General features: G+C 46.2%; 1 protein-coding gene across 1 annotated transcript in view; it reads right to left on the bottom strand.

Annotated features, from left to right (window-relative positions):
- Window positions 1-22422, bottom strand: part of AUTS2 (activator of transcription and developmental regulator AUTS2) — a 1395185-nt gene that overhangs the window by 416849 nt on the left and 955914 nt on the right. The window contains exon 5 of the mRNA XM_042780996.1: window positions 2681-2710. Within this exon, the coding sequence (XP_042636930.1) occupies window positions 2681-2710 (30 nt within the window). The remainder of the gene's footprint in view (window positions 1-2680; window positions 2711-22422) is intronic.

The following is a 22422-nucleotide window of genomic DNA, read 5'->3' as shown; positions in this document are numbered from 1 at the left end:
GAAGTCTGGGAGGATGGTGTCAGAGCTGGTGAGAAACAGCAGGCAAGCCCGGTTCCAATGGGGGAGCTTGACAGACCGAACTATACCTGGGCCAAGCAGGCCCAGCTGCAATTACACAGTCTTGATTGCTCCTGCTGGGAAAGCCCCAGAGAAATCCCTGTGGCAGGGCTGGGACAGATGACCGGAGGGCTGGTGCTGACGCAGCTCCCAGGGGGAATGAAGAGCACCTGCAGGACCGCCACTGTCCAAAGGAAAAACAAGCAGGCCAGGAGGCAGGAAGACGCATGGCAGCGAGACTCCCCATGCCCCCTCCCTTCCCTGCCGTCCCCACTCTCTTGGACTTGGCTGCCAGGACCCATGTATTCTCCTTTATTGACCTGAAAGCATCTCAGCCTCTGAGTGGTGGGCTCTGGCTACCTTCCCACCACCCAGTGTTCTATTCGAACACTTTGCTTCTTCCTGCGCTCAGCAATGGAAACCAGGCAACCTCAGGAATGCAGCTGACAACAAAGGCCTCAGGGGGTGCTCTGGGGAGGCAGGGAGTCCCTCTGTCCCCAAGATCCCTCTGATTACCACAGCAGCTCACCTCTAGAAGATACCAGAGTTAGGTGATTGAGACTGGTGGTCCCAGATGACGAGAAATTCGAGGTCACTGGCCTGCGAAGAAGCCTGGGGACCCCCAGGGGATTCGAATGTGTGGCCAAGGTTCAGAACACAGATGAAGACACGTACAAGCATGAGGAACGGTTTAGCCTACCCCTGAGTCCTGCAACCCTTCTGGAATTGCTATTTCCTTTTAGATGAAGAATGTCTGTTCAGTTGTGGAATCCCACCTGAGGCCCAGCCAACCCCTTGGAGAAGCACCACAGACTTGCAAAGTGACATCGACCGTTGCCTATAGGAGACAGCCCCAGAAGACACTCTTGGCAGCATCAGAAAGTACCAGTCTCTCCCTGAGTGCCCTGTGATGCCTGCTAGAACGAGATGACGATTGCCAAACACGCCTGTGGCCTGTGTGACTCGGGTGGCCAGCGACCACGCCTTGAACCATGACTGCGATCCGTTCTTTCTGACACCCACTACACTGGCTGTCTGAGAGACCAAGGGTCCTACTTCCAAGGAGCTAGGACTCCCAAAAGACTGGAGGAAGGAAGCTCCTACTTGTCAGTTAAACAAAAGAGCCATCCACAGCCCCTTCCCAGTGTGTACTTTTGCTGTCATCCAACAGCCCATTACCATGTCACAGCACAGCACACCCTTCCACAGGTCACTTTGTTTAAAATGACATGGATAATGCACATGTCAGCAGGCTGACAGTCCTGGCCGTCCTTCAGAGATAAAAACCTCAAGGCGAGAGCCTGTTCTTATCTGGGGGACATGCACTGGTCTATCATCTAAGTCAGGCAGAACCTGATTTCTCCAGAGAGCACTTTTTTCATTTCCTGATTTTAAGGAAATCAAATAAGCACCATTTGTCTTCATCTGAATATGCTTGACCTGCTCAAATGATGATGTCTCGCATTTTATAACAGGCTACATATGCTGAATTCAAATTAACGACAGTACAGATTGAGAGCCTTTACATCTCTCTGTGAGGCTGGCAGCAGAGAACGGGGAGGCGGTAAGAATTCTGGGCTTGGTGGAAAGAGCCCACGAAACACTAACTGCAGGACTCCCAGTAAAGCCTGCAGGCACGTGGGAGGTGACCAAGAACAGTGTTCAGGACAGCCAGCGAGGCAGGGCAGAGGTGGAAACATGGAAGTGGGACTATTCCATCCTGGGGGCACCACGTTATACAGATACCATCCTATTCAGATAACTCTTTGCAAAATGTACAAAGCTGTAGCAAACATGGAAAGAAATGTGGTTGGGGGATTGGGACAGCCGGGAAGACCAAAGAGAGAGGCAATGCTTTTGCTTCAGGCAACAGAAATCTCAATTTACCAGCTTGTGATCCAGTCTTCTGGTGGCCCAACAATGAGCTCCTGCTCTTGGTCTGTGGTGAACTGCACACACAGAGGCTGTACCTGCTGGAAGAACTGCCCTCCCACCTGGCCATGCACCTGAGCGACAAAGAGCAGTTCCCATCTGGTCTCCCTGCTCACCCCCCACTCCAAGTTGAGGGTCCTAGAAACATACATGAGATAGGGCTTAAACGTTTCTACAAGAAGTCAGTATGTTCAGATAAGCAGGAGAAAGACTAAAGGTCATCAATATGAATGCAGAAATGACATAATACATACATACTGGTAAGTTACATGCTCGTATCATGGGTTAAAAACAAAAACAGATGGCTATTAAAAGAAATAATTCCTTCTCTTAAAACATTTTTGATCAATGTCGTGAAACAAAATGCGTATGAATTGTGGAATGGAAAACTGATTTGCTCTGTAAACATTCACCCAAATCACAATAAAACGTTAAAAACATATCTGCTTTTGAGTTAATGAGTCATCTTTTGTAAAGTAAAAGCTCAGTGCCACATATAAGCAATACTCAAGGGATTGTTTAAAAAAAGTGGACCTCACAAAATAAACATGCTCTATCTGATCACAGGAAATCTCATTGTGTGAGAAAGGCCCATGTCTACAGAAGAGAAAAGGTGCTGTCCACACAAGGCTGTGTGTAGGGTGCCATGGTGTTCACGGGGTGCCATGTGTGGTGTCCACGATAGCCTTACCTTCTCTTCCTGGTCACTGTCACTGTCACACTGAAAATGAAGATAAGAAAATAAGCGTTAGTGCAAGGATTGGGCATATTTTTGCTTTTGATACAAAAAATTTTAAAAACAACAACAAATAAAATGCAAGACAAGTAAAGACAGCAGCAGATACTGACTGGGCTGGAAAGATTTTCATTAGTTCTTGTGTTGGTAAACAGAAATGATAGTGAAACACCCATACGTTGTCTTCCGATTTAATCGGATGCCTGTGCTTTGTGTCAGCCAGCAAGGCTTTCAATAACACAAATGATCCCCCATCACTGCAGAGGGGAGGCCCATCTAGGCACCAACCCTACCACAGGACTGTCACCACAGTCAAGAGTCAAGATCATTCAATGTGATTCAGAGCAAAATCAATGTCTTAACTGAGATGTTCCACCTTCAAGTAATGTGAACAGCTGTATCCTTAGTGTTTTCCTAAAGGAAAAGAGGTTAGCCCCCGGGCATTACATGCTCGCATTTGGACTTTGAAGCAAACAGATCATAGTGGGTGAGGTTCAACCCTTGTAATGGCTGTCTTTCCCAGGGTTTAGGTGCTCAGACAAAAGAAGAAACATCCCCTATGGAACGTATGCCCAGGGCAAGAGGTTATCAGAGCAACGATATGGGAGAAAACAGTATGCTTTAGGGCAGCAAACTCACACCACATCTAACAGAGCCCGAATTCCAACTGCTGACCTGGGTTTGGGATAACCACAAAAGGATCATTCACTGGAAACTTTGGTTTCCTCATTAGAAGTAGAGAAAAAATAAAGAACACAGAAATTAAAAAAAAAATAAAATCATGAGTGTTTTGTTTTCAGTTTTGAATTAAACATGGATGTTGTCAGGATCTGTTTGTGTTAGAGAATGCTCAGCAGGAACAGATAACCATTTGTTCACTCAGCGACCCTAAACAAGCAGTGCGAAGCCAGACGGGTATTCAACCAAAACATAGTACTGTCCCCAAAGTCATTTTCAGTTGAGCAGATAAAGCCGGAGCATACACACTGTGCAGGGGTGTGGCGTGATCAGAGCCGTATTCTAGGAAGATGAGTCTTCCATGGAGTGGAGGACAGAGGGTGACCTGTGGGGAAGGGGACAGGTCACGGGGAGACCAGCTGGGCAAGCATGACACTGGCTAACTCAGGATGGCGCCGTGGTCTGGGAAAGGGAGGCACAGATAGCACAGCAATTCTGAAGCTAAGACCAACAGGACTTGAAAAAACGTGGCTATGGGAAACAAGTAAGAGGGATGGGTCTAGGATGTTGCCAGGTTTTTCGGTGTGGCCACCTGGGCACGAGAGCTGATGTGGCTATGAACAGCATCAGGAAATGAATTTGCTTATATGCAGCCACCGCTTGCTAGATACAGCCATTCACAACCCCCTTCTCCCTAGTCAGCACCTTGTCCTGACACTATGGGGTTGACAGAGCCAGATAATCTCTTTCCCAACTTCCCTTCAGCCAAGGGTGGCTCGTTTTTGGCCCAAAAAACTTGAGGAAATGTCTGGAAAAAATTTTGTCTCCTTGGTAAAAGGGGGAAAGTAGGAACCCCTTACTTCTTGTCTTTGAACCCAATTGTGTGAAGACGTGATGTCCAGATCTCAGGCAGCCATGCTGCATAGATGAGGCAAAATGTCCAAGGATAAAAACAACATAGTAGGGCCACGGAAGGAAAAAGTCTACATAACCTAGTCACTGAACCAACATGAGAACAGCCTGTATCTAGAATTTTTTGTTCAGAAAAAAATTAATGACCTTACCACTGAAGCTACTGCTAGAGTGCTTTCTATGGAAAGTAACAAAACCCCATCTAAATGGATATCCTACACAATTTGGGGATCACGTCTTCCTTCTGTAATAAGCACTCTGCATCTTAAGCATTATGGAACTTGGCATTACAATGTTTTCTACTTCTCCTCCTGATCCCCAACGCCACAGGGTTCCCGGGCGTCAGTGACAACGATCTTACCAGGTACAACTGCATCATTTTCAACCAAGCCTCCAACCTCAGAGTGTCTACATTTACGTATTTCCCCCTGATGAGTGATTTCCCTGTTACAATAAGTCAAACACTTAAGAAGGAAAATGGGTAAAGTGAAGACTTTGAAGGTCCAGAAGAGCAGGAGGCATAAGGAAGCCTCATGTTCCCCCGACGGGGTGATGTCTCCACAGCCTTTCATCAGCCCTCCTTGAGGCTCCTGAGTTGTGGGCGCATTTTCAAGAGTGACAAAGCAGCATTCATGAGGGGTGTGGAGTAGAGAAGGGGACCGTGCCAGGCAGGCTCCTTTCCCCAGATGTTCCCAGCTCTGCCTGCGAGGTAATCAACGACACCGAAGGCCGTGGTACAGCATTTGCCCGCATCCCAGAGGATGTGGTGTGCAGGGGTGACAGGCAGCGAGGAAGCTGGGAAAAGACCACCCCCCTCCAGCCCGAACAGCAGTATGTCCCTGGGAATGGCTATTTCCATCAAAGTGTTAAGCTCCCTGCTTTCCAACAGTCCAGTTCTAATTTCAAGGTCCACTTAATTCTGCATCAAGTAATTACTGATATACCCAGAAGCACCTTGTCTCCAGAGTTAAGCATATGGTGAAGCACTGAGACCTACTGGTATCCATTATGGAGGCAGCACGGATGCCAAGCCGATTAAAAATGCTCAGCCTCCCCACACAACATGCGGGTGAGTGACAGCTCCGCGACAAGGCCAGCCGCCCAGTCTGCCAAAACAGTCCCGGCTGCACTGGGGCCCACATGGTGCGTGAGAAAACAGTTCCATTTCTGGTATTAAATTCCCACACTGACCCGAGGACTTTGCCGTGAGCTCAGCAGGAGCGCACCATCCAATTTACAGCTCCGCTCCGTGGAGCCTCTAGTGCCAGCCCCTGGCAGAGACGAATGATGGTCAGCCCTTCCAACTCATAAATTATGCAAAGGCAATAAACGCACTCTGCACACAGCGCCGAACGTTTGCCTAGCCTGGCCCCCAACACACTCCGTAAAAAGCCAGAAGCGCGACACATACAAGAGGTCTATTCCACTCATAAAGGGGGTTTGTTGACAACCCAGACGGCAAGAGAGCCGCAGTGCTAAGGAGTCTCTCTGCTTGGCTGGCAGTGGTTTATGGGCCTGCTTCATGAAAAAGGGAGGCTGTGTTACAGAGTCGGAGGGGGGGAGAATTCACAGCCTCAAAAGCCCGCATTTCACACACTGGACGGCTTTCACACCCCACGTTCAACTCGTTGTGGAATTTTGGCCAAATGATTCTTGGTCTTCAAAGGTTGAAAGAAGAAGTGCCTGTCCCCTGGTCCCCAGGTACCCACTTCAATTTATGAGAGTTCACACTGAACCACCTCCTGGTGCAGGTTGACATTCTGCGGGAGGCTGGGAAACGGAAAAGGCATGTCCAGCTCAGGAGCGGGGTCCCAGCTGATTCGACCACTTTAAGCATTTTGACATCGGGGTCCCGCTTTGCTTTATTAGGAAACAGATGGCACACTAACTACCAGCTTGAGGTGACAGTACTCACCACGCAAGGTTGCCAAGCCCTGTGTGAGATGCTGAAAATGTTTCCCTCCATTTTAAACACAAAAAATGAGGGGGATCATCCAGCCCTTGCACCACAGATGGGGTGACCTCTGGGTACCAAGCTTCTCAACAAAGATACAGCCAAAGCCCACCACGGGCAAGAGACAGGGCCCGAGCCCACTGTGGACAAGACAGGGCCCAAGCCCACCACGGGCAAGAGACAGGAAGAGGAGGTATGAAATCCAACCTATGTGTGTGAAATGCAAAATTTGAAGGGGACTGTTCCTAACTTAAGCTCCAGACAGCCATCCCAACACAACTACGGCTCAACCTAACTTCCCCTTCTCTTAGGCATCTTCCATCCTCTCACCCAGGCAAGTCCCATCCCTTCAATTCTTCAACCAACCAACCCACCCACCCAGCATTTTTCCTTTTTTAAAATGAATACATGTATATTGAACACATTTCAAAAACTCATCAACAATCAGGTAAACGTTGGTAACACATTTATATAATTCTTTCCAGTCTTTTCATAAGAAAACATATGCAACCCTCCCCACCTTCATACACATTTGAAAATAAACATGAATTCCTACTATTTTGCTACTTTTTTTTTTTTTTTAAATCAAATATTTTAATTTAATTGGTGAACTTTGTCTTGTGACATCACTTCATAAAATGGCTGGACTGCAATCCAGGATAGGGATTGGAATATCATCTAATAAAAAAATTCCCTCGTGCTGGGTATTTAGAATACTTCCCGTGGAATATCCTGGCATTTTTCCCGCTGTACACATTCACCAATGTTGTGCGTTCCCAGTATCTTGAAATAGTCCATCCCTTTTTGAATATTCTTTAATGTCACCATCTCCCCCAGGTCACATCTGCAGATCTATTGATTCTGCGTGATTTCTAGGGGAGTCTTTAACTATTCCCTCAGTTCCAGTTACCATTTATGTGCTGAGCCCAGAAAACGTCTGTGCTCACCATCTGCCAGCAATGTGACTTTGGGAAAGTTATTTAACTGCTCTGTCCCTCAGTTTACTCATCTGTAGAATGTGGCGAATAATAGCCTTTACATCATGAGAAAGTGAGAATAAAATGAGTTAGTACCTGCAAACAAGACTTGGTGCTCAGTATGCATAGAAGTTAAATGTCAGCTATGATTGACAAGCCGTAGTATTTTTAATCACCTCATATGGATGTGAGAGCTGGACAATGAATAAGGTAGACCAAAGAAGAGTTGATGCTTTTGAGTTGTGGTGCTGGTGAAGAATGCTGAAAGTACCATGGACTGCTAAAAGAACTAACAAATCTGTCCTGGAAGAAGTGCAGCTGGAATGCTTCTTGATAGCAAGAACGGCCAGACTTCGTCTGATCTACTTTGCTCATGTTGTTAGAAGGGACCATTCCCTGGAGAGGGATATCATTCTTGGAAAAGTGGAAGGTCAGTAGAAAAGGGGAAGGCCCTCAATGAGATGGACTGACACAGTGGCTTCAATAATGGGCTCAGGTATAGCAAGTGTTGTGAGGCTGGCGCAGGACTGGGCAATGTTTCATTCTGTTGTATACAGGGTCGCTGTGAGTTGGAGCCAACTTGATGGCACCTAACAACAACAACATTTACATGTTTCAGTTTGCTATACCTCCCCACCAGGAGTCCTCTGAACACCTCCGACTTGGACATCCATCTCAATCTGAGCCCACCATCTTTTGCTTGTCCTGAACACCTACTTCTCTTCCATGAGCTTCTCGGTGGCAATGTCAACACGTATCTGGTAAACTTCCTAACACATGAGTCTTTCTCTCATCCTTGACTTCACCCTTGAGACTTCTCTTTCTCCCTCACCGGCACCATCAATACTACTTTATAAACCCTCTCTGTGGCCATGGCCATGGTCTTAGTTCAGGATTTTACTTGATTATTTCAAGAGGTTAGTGACACTGTCCAGGACCTCTGGTCTCTTCCCTTCCTAATCCAAGTCCCTTCTAGCCAGGGTGGATTTTTCTAAATCCCACTGAAGACTTTCCACATCCTTCTTCCATCCCCAACTTCCAACCACTCCCCAACACAGTGCTTGTCAAGATTCCAGGGTGAAGGGCCAGCTTTTTACTTCTTTCTTCTTGTTTTGCTTCTTCAATCTGCAATACACTGTGAACCAATTGTTGTTGCTGGTTGTTGTTGACTCTGACTCACAGCGACCCTGTATGTGTGCAGAGCAGAACTGCTCCATAGGGCTTTCAAGGCTGTGGCCTTTCGGAAGCAGATTGCCAGCTCTGTCTTTCAAGGCACCTCTGGGTGGGTGGGTTCTCTAACCATCACCCTTTGGCTTCTGGGTGGGTGGGTTCTAACCACCACCCTTTGGCTTGTAGCTGAGCACTGCTGTAGGGGAAAATTAATAACAGTCATCTTACCTTGATTTTTAAGGTGTTACTTATCCACGAAAGCAAATGTTAACTATAAAAAGCCTCCCGGAAACTGCTCTACAGCAATGTGAAGCTGTCCTATTTTGCTAGAAAAGGACAGTCATCAAACCACGACCTCCTAATTTAAATCTCCAAAGTCTCCTGGCTGCAGGTGGACAGCCGGCCAACTTCTTAGCAGCCAGGCCACACATAACCTGGTATCAGTGGATCTCAGTAAAAGGGGAAGGTGGGGTTCAATCAATCAGGTTAAAATTATACAACGGTTGATTTGTCTCTATTTCTCCCTGTTCTTCTCTTTCTAAGGAGCCCTAGTGGCCCACTTGCTAAGCACTCAGCTGTTAGTTGAAAGGTCAGCAGTGCTGAGAGGTCATCAGTTTGAACCCAGCAGCCACGCCAAGGGAGAAAGACATACCAGTCTACTTACGTAAAGATTAATAATCTTGGAAACCCAATGGAGCAGCTCTACTCTCTGAGTTGGAATTGACTTCATGGCAATGGGTTTGGTGTCTTCTCTTTATAAGCCCCATTGTACCTAGCTTCTGCCAGCCATTTGCTGCTTCTGGAATCAAAATGGCCTCCCTATAAGCATACAGAGTAACTGCTCAGAATAAACTTGATGTTCAAATTGCAGTGAGTTTTGATGATTTCTTGACAGTGCTTAACCGTTTGTACCACTGATGGACCCCAAACTTGTGTGCAATACAAGTTAAAAATAAATTGCTAGAAAAATGAAAAATAAAAATAAAGACATATAAAGTTTTTTTTTTTTTTTCTATTAGACTCAACAGACATCAACATATTCTACTGAATTGCTATGAAAGTTTCCAGTACTTACTTTTAACTGATGCAGTTAATCTCATTGCAGTTCAGTTATAGACAGCTCAGAGATTGGCCTTGGCCTGAGTCCACCTTCTGAGTAGCTCAACTCTGACACACTCCTTGCCCCAGTTACACCCAGTCACACTCAGTTACACCCTCAGGCCTCATTATCTCTGCACTTACCAATTCCCTCTTCTGGAATTCTACTCCTCGAAGTTTCTACCTAACAACTTGCTATTCACCTTTAAATACCCAGCTCCCTCTGAGTAGTCCAAGACTCTTCTAGACAGAATTAACTGCTTTGCACAGTGCCTAAGGCATTTGACTGCTAACTAGAAGGTGAGTGGTTCAAATCCATGAGCTGCTCCATGGAAGGAAGGTGGGGCAATCTACTTCTATAAAGATTTACCACCTGGGACACGCAATGGGGATCGCTATGAGTCAGAATTAACTCGATGGCAGTGAGTTTGGTACCTCCATTTGTTATACCACTGTTTTTTAATGGTTTTCTACAACACCCTCCCCTACCAGAGAGTGTAGGAAGGGGCAGATGCTCATCTTTGTATCTTCAAATCTTGAGACTTAGTAAACCAAACCCACTGTTGTAGAACGGTTCCACTCACAGAGACCCTGCAGGACAGAGTGGAACTGCCCCATACCATTTCCAAGGCTGTCCAATAATAATCTTTACAGAAGCCGAGTGCTACACCTTTCTCCTGCGTAGTGTCTGGTCAGTTCAAACTGCTGACCTTTTGGTCAGCAGCTGAGCACTTAACCACTGTGCCATTAGGCTTCCTCAGGACATAGGGGGTGCACCATAATTTTGATAAAGCAGTCTCATCTTTCTTCTGAATTATTCAACTCATGGTTAATTCCATGCAGGAGAAACAAACTGTGACTTAAAAGACATGTAATTCCAAAGGGAGTAAGGGGAAGAAACACTGATGAACTTGACTGCTTATTCCTATGGGATTCATGGTTCTACAAAAGGGGTAGGCTTTGAATTGTTAGCAGAGCCTGGCATTGGGGCGTAGCAGAAAAAGTGTGTCATCAAAAGGTTCATGAAAGATGTGATAATTATTTTCTTCTACTTTCTCAAAAGCAAACATTCCCCATTTCCATTTGAGAATCTCAATTTCTGTGTTTTCAGACTCTACACCCCAAGCACCAGGAGTTGAGGTCGGTGGCATCTCCCTGCCTTACTCAGGATGTAGGAACAAGATGGGATTTGAGGGCCCTCATGATGGAATGCATTCTTAAGCAGAAAGTGGCAATCATTGAATAGATCACATCCAATGACATTGAGGAGGGCAGTGCTCTCTCTCTGCTCAGTGGACCTTGCTGGAACAGTTATTTCGTATCTCAAATCCATTTATCATTGCCACCGACGACGTCAGGGCTGAACACCACCGCTGAACAGTTATTTTATTCCCGTTTCTGCCGAGAGGAAATGAGAGGAAAATGAGGGAGAACCCCAACTTGTAAACTACAGCTTCTCACATCAAGTACAATTTAACTTTGCCGGTGACAAAACAAATCGAATCCCCTTTGGGGCAGGCGGTTTATCTAAAACCGTGAAGACATCCCTCGCCTGAAAGCAATTTCAGAAGAAGCCACTTGCAGAAAACATGGCACTTATTTCCTTATTTAAAGAAGTCAGATAGAGGACAGAAGACGGTGACTAAAAACGTGTCAACCATCATCTTCTCAGCTGCCTCATCTCCTACGCAGGCAACAATGGGCGCCATTTTGTGCCACACATGGCAACTCTGATGCCGGTGGTCTTTAACAATCCATAAAACCCTCCTTCATGTTGCTTGCACTGCTCTCCTATTGTGTTGGGGGCTTCAAGTGAAAGTGAAAGTGATTGGGGCCCTAGATATAAAAAGCACTTTCTCCTCCTGAAACTGGTGGGAGCTAGCCTTACTCACTGTAAAACAATACCACTGGCTCCACCCTGTACCTTAACAATAAGCACACCTGATCCAATGAAATCGCTCAGCTAAAATGAAATTCTAATGAAAAGACTGGAGTTTCAGACAACAGTATAAAAGGTAAGAATAAAGCTTCCGACAGTCACAAAATGAGCCCATTTGAAACTGATACAAGGTCAGCTGTCCAGGAGACAATGAGCGATACAAAAGAACAACAGAGATCATGTTCTTTTGGAAAGTTCTGTGGCCTGTGGAATTCAGTCCTGATAACCTAGCATTCCTACCTGCAGCATTCTCGGATCAGCTCGAATCTGAGCATAGCTCGAATCAGGCCCCGCTCCAACACGCAGTGCGATCTGCCAGGGCTAAGGAACAAAGGGCACCGTTTGTTCTTCCTCCAGGGAACTCAGATGCCCACGTTTTCATCAACAGATACTTGTAAAGTGCCTACTGTGTGCTGCAGGTCCCTGAGAGGCACAAACGATATGCGCTTGATACTGCCCTAAAGGGTGCCAGTTCATTCTGCCCAGCGGTGCCGTGCAATCTCCTTCAGGTAAGATGACCACCAAGAGAACCCCAGGAAGTTCTGCTCTGTCCCACATGGATCTGCCATAAATTGGAACTGACTCCACGGCAACCGGTTTGGTTTTGGGTTCTTTTTACTCTGTACCAAGTTGATCCTGACCCCTCATTCCAAGTACAAATACATGACTAGAAATCAAGTTGTCCAAAATAGAAGTTTTTAAATCTCACAAATTAATTCTCAAATTTTCCCCCTTTTTGTCACTTTGCAATCTAGGTATATTTCATGAACCAATCTACATACTGTAAATTTCCACTTAGCTCATTAGAATGCTGTTGGGTTCTTGGAAGAAGGAGGAAAAGTGGGTATTTCACAAATCTTTGGCGAGTTCAGCATTCTTTCCGCCTTAGAAGAAAGGAAGTCACATTTTGCCAAGCATAAGCATACCTGAACCCAAAAGATGAAACTTAACTTAAGACTCAGAGGCCACAAGTCTAGGTGGCAGCCCAACTCAGAAAAATGAGCTTCTTGTCCAGAGGTAAAACGGACAGTCTGGGCCAGGTGATCGGAAAACGATGTCTTTTAAGCTTAAGGAACGGAGGATGCTTTTCCTTGCCGCTTTGTCATTGATTTACTGATTCCCAGTCATCAATGGCATTAATCCGTACCTGCCTGGGGTCCGATTACAAATGACTTTGAAGATGGCGGGAAGCAAGAGCTTACTAGGCAGCCACAGTGTTACTATTGGGAGGACACGCCCAGTGATTCTCTTTGGGAGTGTGACACCCGGGTGCCACGGTTTCCCCCTTCCAGCACCCATAGGTGCTGGTTCCTTTGGGTGGGGCCTGGGCAACCTAGCTTTGCTTCCACTGAAGCCTGATTCTTTCCAGAGTCCTGTGTGGCCTAATGAAACCCAAATTTGCTGATGGGTAAAAAGGAAAAGGATGTGATGGGTTAAAATAATACAAGAGTCTATTTTTTCCGCTGTGTTGTGATCCACAGAAATCACCCTGAGTTTTTCCCTTTCTTCTCTGCCTGGGAAGCCAATTGCTTTGATTGCAGTGATATGAGCTAGCTAAAATGACTTGCCCTTGCTCGTGAGGCAAATGGAACATGCTAATAGAACTTATCGCATTACCCGATGCAAAAGTGCCATAGCTCATTACTTTAAGATAAAAGGATATCATTGCAGACGGCAAGCAGAATTGACTTTCTGAGGCCCGACTTGATGATGATTTAATCAACCACTCTCTTTCACTTCTCATCTCTGCGCCTGTCGGTTTCACAGGTGCCGTTAAATGAGACACTCAGAAAGGGAGCGGAGGGAGAGAAATTGCCGTCATTACTTTTCAAGAAAGGAGGTATGCAAATTTTCGACAGAAAGATTGCGTTCATAATGGGCCTGGTAAAATACAAGGATCATGCTTGACAGGTGAGGGCAAGCCATTTGTATGTCCTTAAAGTGGAGCAACCGTCCTTGTTTAGAAATGTGCTCCGTAAGAGAAACTACAAATGGGAGGCCTGGTGGGGCCAGGGGAGAGGCGGGGCTGGAGCACAGAGGGGTGGTCCCTGCTGCAGAAACGGGGAGGGTGTAGCAGCCTCAAGGAAGTGAAGCCCAAGCCGAAGGTGGTTGTCAGGTGCCTTGGGTGGATTCCCACTCACAGTGACCGTGACGCCATGTGTGCCCAGTAGAACTGCTCCATGTGGTTTTGAAGGCTGTGGCCTTGTGGAAGCAGATTGCCAGGACTTCACTCCTTGGCCCCTCTGGGTGGGTTTGAACCGCCAGCCTTTCAGCTAATAAGTCCAGTGCTTAACCATTTGCACTGCCCAGGGACTTGGGGTTGCTCTCTGGGTCTGAAAGAAAATACTAACAAGCTCTTGAAAAGACCCTATTATTCTCCTTCATATGTAAGGCATTTGGCTGCTAACCAGAAGGTCAGTGATTCAAAACCACCAGCTGCTCCCTGGGAGGAAGATAAGGCAATGTACTTCCGTAAAGATTTATACCCTTGGAAACCCAATGGGGGTCTCTATGAGTAGGACTCGACTAGGTGGCAGTGGGTTTGGGTTGTTTTGGATTTCTCACATATAACTGGGCCAAACTGCCTGTCTTCAGATCCTGGCTATACCACATGGTGCGTAAGAGACCTCTGTCAAGTAACTTAACTGCCCTCTGCCTCACCAGCTATGAAATGGGGCTAACAATAGTATCTCTCTCATAGAGGTGTCCCGAGTATGAGTTAATAAATTGTTGTTGTTATGTGCCTTCAAGTAGGATCCGACTCATAGCGGCCCCTCCTTGGGTTGCCAAGGCAGTATCACTACGGAAGTAGATTATCCAACCTTGCTTCCGAGGAGTGGCTGGTGGGTTTGAACCGCTAGCCTTCTGGTTAGTAGTCAAGTGCCTTAGGGACTATGCTACCAGAGCTCCTGAGTTAATAAATAGAAAAAAGATTTACAATGTTGCCTGACATGCAGGAAAGGAAGGGCAGATGTGAGCTATTCATTCATTCCTTCATTGTTATTCAACAAAGACCATCTTTTTTTTTTTTTTCTTCAACGTGTGAGCCAGGTGCTGAGATCTCCCAGCTCTTGAGCATTGAGATAATTCTTCATTGATTTCCCGTAGGTCAGTCTTGATCCCTAGGCATCTGGTGAGCTCCTCAGAGCTAGCGGTCTGTCCCTAGGATCCCTGAAGGCCTTGCTATAGACTTGAGGCCCCTAAAATACGCTCAGTAATGACTGGATGATTGATGGATTGCATCCTCCGCTTGCCTCCTTCACTCTCCACCTGCCTTGGGGCTCTCACCCTTGAGGACTCTCCTCTTGGAGTGGGAAATATCTGTCTTTAGTGGAGACCCTCCAGCCATGTGCCCTGGCCTGGGAAAGCACAGAGCAGCTGTCAGCAAGAACCACCCTGTGGGGACCACCTTCAGGGAGCAGGATGCATCTGAATAGATTAAATGATCAGGGTAGTGGGAGCGGGGGTGTTTTTCCATCCACTTTGCCTTCAGTGGGTAATTGTTCTATTTTCGCCAACACTCGAGGTAAATGCATCTTTCTTAAAGTGCCTGCAACGAGAGGCCTTCTCCCCAGGGAGTGGAGCTGCTGCCAACTTGTGTTCCTTCCACCCCTGGGCTTGTGACACCGGGACCTGCTTCCCCGACTGAGTGACACCTGTGGGCCACAGTTCTCTACCACAGGGATGACGTCTACCTCAGACAGAGAGAGTGGGCCCCAGGACAGCAGGGCTGCCACCATCCTCACCTCTGGTCTCTGCAACATGGCGCTTTCAGGGAAGAGGCTGGACCTTGGACCTTCTGGATTCTCCACGGGAATTACCACAGAACATTTTTCCCTCCAGAAATGCTAGCCACTTTGCTGGAAATTATGTTGTTGTTGTTGTTATGTGCCGTCCAGTCGGACCCGACTCATAGCAACCCCTCCTTGGGTTTCCGAGGCAGTATCACTACAGAAGTAGATTGCCCCCTCTTCCTTCTGAGGAGTGGCTGGTGGGTTTGAACCGCCAGCCTTCTGGTTAGCAGTCAAGTGCCTTATATATGTAATCAGGAGCCCTGGAGGCACAGTGGTTAAAGTGCTTGGCTGCTAACACAAAGTTCAGTGGTTCAAACTCACCAGGTGCTCTGTGGGCGAAAGATGAGGCAGTCTGCTTCCAGATGATAAAGATTCCACCCTTGGACACTGTATGGGGGCAGTTCTGTTCTGTCCTGTAGGATCGCTAGGAGACAGAATCAACTCCACAGCAGTGGGTTTGGTTTTCTGTGGTATCTCCTCAATCCTGACAATAGCCCTTGGAAGGAAGTAGGAGTACCCTTCCATTTTAGAGATGAGAAATGAAGGCTTCCCATGGCAGAAGAAGTCCTAGCCAGTACCTTGTACCACCTCACTCTTTCTCACACACGACGGGAAGAAATGACTCCATAAATATTCTCCTGATGGAGAGAATATTCCTCTGGGCAGAGGGCAAACGAGGAGGCAAGCTGAAAGTGAGGACAGACTTCAGTGGAGTTGAGCAACAGAGAATCCGGCTGGCCACTGGCGAGCCGACTCTACACCACACAGTCCCTTCCTAGGAGGGGCTTCCACCAGGACCTGCATACAATAGGGCCCATTGTATCTCTCACAGCAAGTGCCCGTGAGACCTCATGCAGGAAGTGGCCATGAGACCTCACACAGGAAGTGCCTGTTTTACCTCACACAGGAAGTAGCCATGACACCTCACAAAGGAAGTAGCCATGAGACCTCACACAGGAAGTGCCTATTTTACCTCACACAGGATCTGCACACAGGAAATGCCCATCGTACCTCACACGGAAGTGCCGATTATACCTCACACGGGACCTGCACACAGGAAGTACCTGTTTTACCTCATACAGGATCTGCACACAGGAAGTACCCATCATACCTTACACAGGAAGTGCCCATTATACCTTGAATAGGACCTGCACACAGGAAGTGCCTGTTATATTGGAATCTTCTAGTCAGCTACCTTAGTTTCAAATTCTAATCCCTCCACTAGAGAGCCAGGCAAACTTGGGAATGGCACTGGCCATCTTCAGCCTATGTTTTAATCTATCAATGGAGAGGAGACATATGCCACAGGGTTTTTATATGAATTAAATGAGTTTGAGTGTGACTAAGCACAGCCAGAGATAGATTGTAATCCTTTTATTTTTTTGAGTTCTTTCCATGAAAGTGATGTTATATCACATAGAAAAATGAGGCTACTTCATAGGTATTTAGATGTTGGCTTGAATTTCTTTCCACTTTATTGCCAGAGGGGAAATCTTATTCTGCAAGGATTTCAGGTTGGGAGGTGTGTGAAGACTTGAGACTATGTGATGCAAAAACACTGAAACAAATGAACCAACAAAGCCAGAAACTCTCTTCCCCGTGTGCAAAGAAAACAACAACAGGAATCTTCCTGTTAATGAATGCTTTTATTTCACTGATAAAATACCCACAAGGCATGATTCCTAAGAATTCAATTTCCTAAGGGAGCTCTGGTGGCATAATGCCTAAGGCATCTGACTGCTAACCAGAAGGCTGGTGGTTCAAACCCACCAGCCACTCCTTGGAAGGGAAGACTGGGCAATCTACTTCCCTAGAGATACCACTGAGGAAACACAAGGAGGCGTTGCTATGAGTTGAAGTGACTCGATGGCAGTGAGTTAACGGTTCCTTATGCACTTTTTTTTGGGGGGGGTGGTGGATGTGATTGGGACTTATTTGTCAGCCAAACAGTAGTCAGTAACCTGTGGACCTCATGCTTGGTAAAAGAGAGGGTCAGCGGAAAGGAGAAAGACCCTCAATGAGGTGGGCTGACACAGTGGCTGCAACAATGGGCTCAAGCATGGCAATGACTGTGAGGATGGCACCGGATGGGACAGTGTTTCGCTCCCTGAACAAAGGGTCACTATGAGTCAGAACCAACCCAGTGGCACCTAACAACAGCCACCACCACCGTATAGGCACTAAACTTATAAGTTATGCATAGGGCAATAATGACTTATGGACTTGAACGCTATAAAGACCGTCACTCAAATTCATTTTGGCAAAACGCACAGATAGGTAGACAGAATGGATATCAAAAACACCAAGTGATTACCGGTACAACTAGGAAGCTGGTCATTTTAGAATTTGTCTAAAATTCTGACCAGTCAGAATTAAGAGACACTTGGCCCATCGCACACAGATTATGTACATACAAGGCCTACATAAGGACTGATCTACCAAAATCAACCAACAGAGTAAGCGGGGGAAGAGAGAAAACTTCCCAGAGTATTACACTGGTAACTGTAATGGGATCAATGAGAGACTAGAGCTGAAGGGTCTGGCACTTACTAGGCACTCAACCGTCCACTTCTACTGCATTGGGACACATGGCAGTGTCTGTCCCCACTCCCGTATGAGAGCTTTTCATTGGATTAGGACTGTCAATGGGTATTATGACTCTTGGGCCATATTTTAGCAGTTGGTTCCTAATGCCTGCAACGCTGTGATCTGTTTCCCCGCCTGTATCACCGATTTTGTTCATAACCTGCCCCACCTGAACCTGGCACCTCACAGGTGCTCGTAACTACATGGGAAAGGATGGGTTCATGAGCAACATTAGCAAAGTGCCTCAGGGGAATCATGGGAATGGTTAAGGGAGGAGGTCAAGAAATAGAGAGGAGTGGGTGGACTAGGTGCTAAGGCGTTTGAAGGTGGTGGGTACTTGAATGAGGCTATGAGAAAAGGATGGAAATAATTTCTAGGCTGAAGCAAACCCAGGAAAATGACAGTGCACACATCAAAAAATGAGATTTTAAAGATACTCTTTCAAGAAAACCAAGACATTCCAACTCCTGAAGTATTTCTTCTTACATTTGACTCACTTCAAACCAATCAAAGAAATTGAAACTAAACAGCAAAAGGGAAAAGTGGTATGCTCATTTTGCTGAGACTTAATGGCCATATCGTAAACTCCCCGTGAACCAGATTTTTTGTTTTGTTTTTAAAATTCTAGATAGTGAAAAGCTTGAGACAACTGGGTTATGAATGCTAGAGGGTGGGTCAAGAAGCTCTGAAGATACACGAGATAGCCATTAACCAAAAATTCACAGCCACCGAGTTGATTCCAACTTATAGCAACCCCTACTAGGTTTCCAAGGCTGTAAATCTTCACGGAAGCAGACTCCCACATCTTTCTTCCATGGAGCGGCTGATGTGTTTGAACCAACAGTCTCCTGATTAGCAGCAGATGACTCAACTGCTCCCCTACCAGAGCTCCTTAGGTGGGTCCCCAAACTGATTCCTTGCTCTTACTCTCTTTCTTTGGGGACCTGCCTTCATATTTGCCCATCTTAGAATTCCTCATCTTCATAACTGGATTTTAAATTCAATTGTATGCACCAATTGACTTTATTTGAGAGTGGCTAGAAAAGCCAGTCTTCTCTATCATCAAAAAGGAAAGGCAAGATTACTATAAAATTGTCTACAAGAAAATACAAATTGCCAAGATAAACCCCCCTACAGGTCTGCCAGTCTCTGGTTTCCTGTTTTGACATACTAGATGCAGTCATTTGGTGTCCACAGTCTCTTATTAGAGAATGAATGTGCGATTTCACTGAATGCTGCAATTACAATAATTGAATTTAAAGTGGGGATTGAGTTTCTCTATTTGGAGGAAAAGAATAATTGTGTATTTCTGATTAAAATCAAGGGGCCTGAAAAGAGGTGGTCTGCATTCCAGCTCCGGTCTCCCTGAGTGACTGCGTCAGGCCAGGAAAGCAGTTAGCTAGCGAGAAGAGAGCTCCGACGTGGGGAAATGCCCGGACCACCGCGGCAGGCCCTGCCTTTGGCCTCATTCGCTTTCTCTCCTGGCCTTCACTCATGACACCCCTGTGACAGAGGTAATCAGAACACCACGGCATTGTCACATTTTAAATGGCAGCCATGCTGGAGTTCCCCACTGTGTCAAAAATTAAGAGTTAAAACGCAAGGAAAACAAACAACTCTTTGTGTTGAAAATGCCTGTCTGCTGTTCCATGGCCAGCACCAGCAGAGCTGCAGGTCTCTGCCCCAGGGAGCTGTCGCCAGCCGGGGCAGTGAGATGGTGGAAGGGGTTCTATTCTCTGAAGAACTCGGCTTCCTTTACTTCACCCAAGATTTATGTTAAAAGCCACATTTAAGGCTGAGCTGTTGGAAAGGAAAAGGGATGGAAGAAGAGGGTTCTCCTGCCTTTTTTATGCCTTTTTATTTTATTTTTGATGGCATCATTCAGTCTTCTCAAACCCCCATTTATCTCGATGGGAAGGTTAAAGTCAGCCTCACAATTCCTTCCAAATGTGCCTCAAAAATCCAGCTTCCTAAGGTCACAGAGAAATTTCCCAGCAGAGAGGGAGGCAGGGGCAGGCATTTTCTTTACACGCTGACTGTTTCTCAGAATGGTTTCATTGAAGTATGACTGACAGCAGCCAGTAAAGAGCAGACACTGAAAACGGACAATATGGGACGTTTCCACATGTGGACACACCCCAGGAGTCCTCACCTTAATCAAGACAGTGGACAGAGCCGTCCCCCCAAGTTTCCTGGTGCTCCTTTGCTAATCCCTTCCCCCCGCCCTCCCTATACCCCCTGCAACCCTTCCTGCAACCCCTCATCTGCCTCTGTCTCTATAGATTTGTTTGTGTTTCTATAGTTTTCTATCAGTGGAAATGTGCAGTATGCACTCTTCTTATCTGCTTTCCACCATTCACTACTTACTCTTTGGACAACTAATTAAAAGAGACCCTCCTTGCTCCAGAGTGGGAGGTACCCCCCACTCTGCCTCCGTCAGGAACAGAACCGATTACTTGGCCTTACTGTCTTCTTAGGCTTCATTAAGTACCTCAATAATCAACAGAACTTCTCTGGCAGATGGTTTACTTTCCCCTATAAATCCAAGAAGGAGAGAATGATATTAAGACATCAGTATGGGTGCACTTTGCCGCTCTGTAATGCTGAGGAGGACACGAGCAACAGATTTCAATCTGAGAAGGTTACAGAGCAGTCAGCGCCTGGCTGGATGGCTGGGGTCGTAAAAGACTCAGGCAAGATCTATGGCAACCTCATTGTAAACCAATGGGGCTCGCAGAGCAGAAAACCCAAACTAAACAGGCATGCTGGTCATCTGCTCTGGAAGAATTACAAGCTGTGGCTTGTGGCGAATATGAAGAGCCCCTTTCAAAAACCCCAAATCGTATTTCTTAACAGAACAAATGCAAAGGTAGGTAGCAAATACTTCTCACAGGTTGAGTGTAGAAAGCTTTGCTCTGGTTTAGGAAGAAGCCTACTTGATACTCATTGCCTCATAGCAACCAACCAACCAAACAAACAACCAACCAACCAACCAACCAACCAAACAACCAACCAACCAACCAACCAAACAACCAACCAACCAACCAACCAACCAACCAACCAACCAACCAACCAACCAACCAACCAAACAACCAACCAACCAAACAACCAACCAAACAACCAACCAACCAACCAACCAAACAACCAACCAAACAACCAACCAACCAAACAACCAACCAAACAACCTCCTGCCGTTGAGCCGATTCCAACTCATAGCAACCCTATAAAACACAGGAGAACTGCCACAAAGCTTCCAGTCTTGATGGAAGCAGACCTCCACATCTTTCTCCCAGGGTGTGGCTGGTGGGTTTGAACTGCTGGTTAGGGTTAGCTGAAGAGAATTTAACTACTGCACCGCAGGGTTTCTCATAGTGCTCCCAAAAAACCCACTGCCATCAAATCAATTCCGACTCAGAAGGACTGCCCAATGGGTTTCCGGTCTTTCCACGGAGTGGCTGGTGGGTCTGAACCACCAACCTTCTGGTTAGCAGTCAAATGCTTTAGGTACTGCGCCACCAGAGTGTCTTCCTCATAGTGCCAGGAGGCCCTTAATCCTCTCCCTTGCAAGTCCTCTTCCCAGGGCTCCAACATAATTATCATGGGAGCATCTTTCTCTACCTGGACTTTAGAGCCTCAGCCCTCCTTTCAAAAGCAAAGAGGCAATTTGTGGAAGAGGAAATATAAAATGGCTAATTAACATATGAAAAAATGCTCAACCTCACAAATAATCAAAGAAAAGCAGATTAAAAGAGAGATATTTCTTTTTTATCTATCAAATTAGAAAAGGAAATGTAGCTGGCACTCAGCGTTGGTAAGCCTGTCATGAGGCCCACACACAGACACTTCTAAAGAAATGGCAGTTTTCTATTTGGAAAATAATCTTGCAACATGCATCTGAAGAAGAAAGCAAAGAGGCAGAGCCTCAACCTTTTTCATACTGTTGAGCTCAACTCTTCCCTTCCAGAAGGAGCTCTGCTGGTGCAGTGGTTAAGGCATTCGGCTGCTAACTGAAAGGTCAACAGTTTGAACCCACCAGCTGTTCTGCAGGAGAAAGATGAAGCAGTCTGCTTCTGTAAAAATTGACAGCTTTGGAAACCCTGTGGGGGCAGTTCTACTGTTTTCTAGGGGGTTTGTGAGTCAAAACTGACTCGATGGCAATGCATTTGGTTTGGGTTTTGCTTCTATAAAGATTGACAGCCTTAAAAATCCTATAGGGCAGTTCTCTGTCCTACAGAGTTGCTATGAGTTGAAATTAACTTGATGGTAGTGGGTTTGGTTTGGTTTCTCTTCCAGATATATATCCAAAAAAGGAGCAGAAATGTCTACAAGAATTTGTGTTTAAAACTTGATGACGAAGTTAGGAAACAACTTAATAACACATTATTTATATACTACTAGCAGCATATTCGGAAGGAAGGTTGGGCAATCCTACTTCCGTAGTGATACTGCCTCGGAAACCCAAGGAGGGGTCGCTATGAGTCGGGGCCGACTCGACGGCATATAACAACAACAACAACAACATATGTGGAAGGGGATCATGCTGTTAGGTGCCATGGAGTTGGTTCTGACTTATAGTGACCCTATCTATG

This window comes from Orycteropus afer, unplaced genomic scaffold (genome assembly GCF_000298275.1).
Source record: "Orycteropus afer afer isolate SDZICR_OR568_19922 unplaced genomic scaffold, OryAfe1.0 scaffold00006, whole genome shotgun sequence".
Taxonomy (NCBI): Eukaryota; Metazoa; Chordata; class Mammalia; order Tubulidentata; family Orycteropodidae; genus Orycteropus; species Orycteropus afer.
Note: the sequence above shows the minus strand (reverse complement) of the source record. Positions and strands in the feature narration are given on the sequence as shown.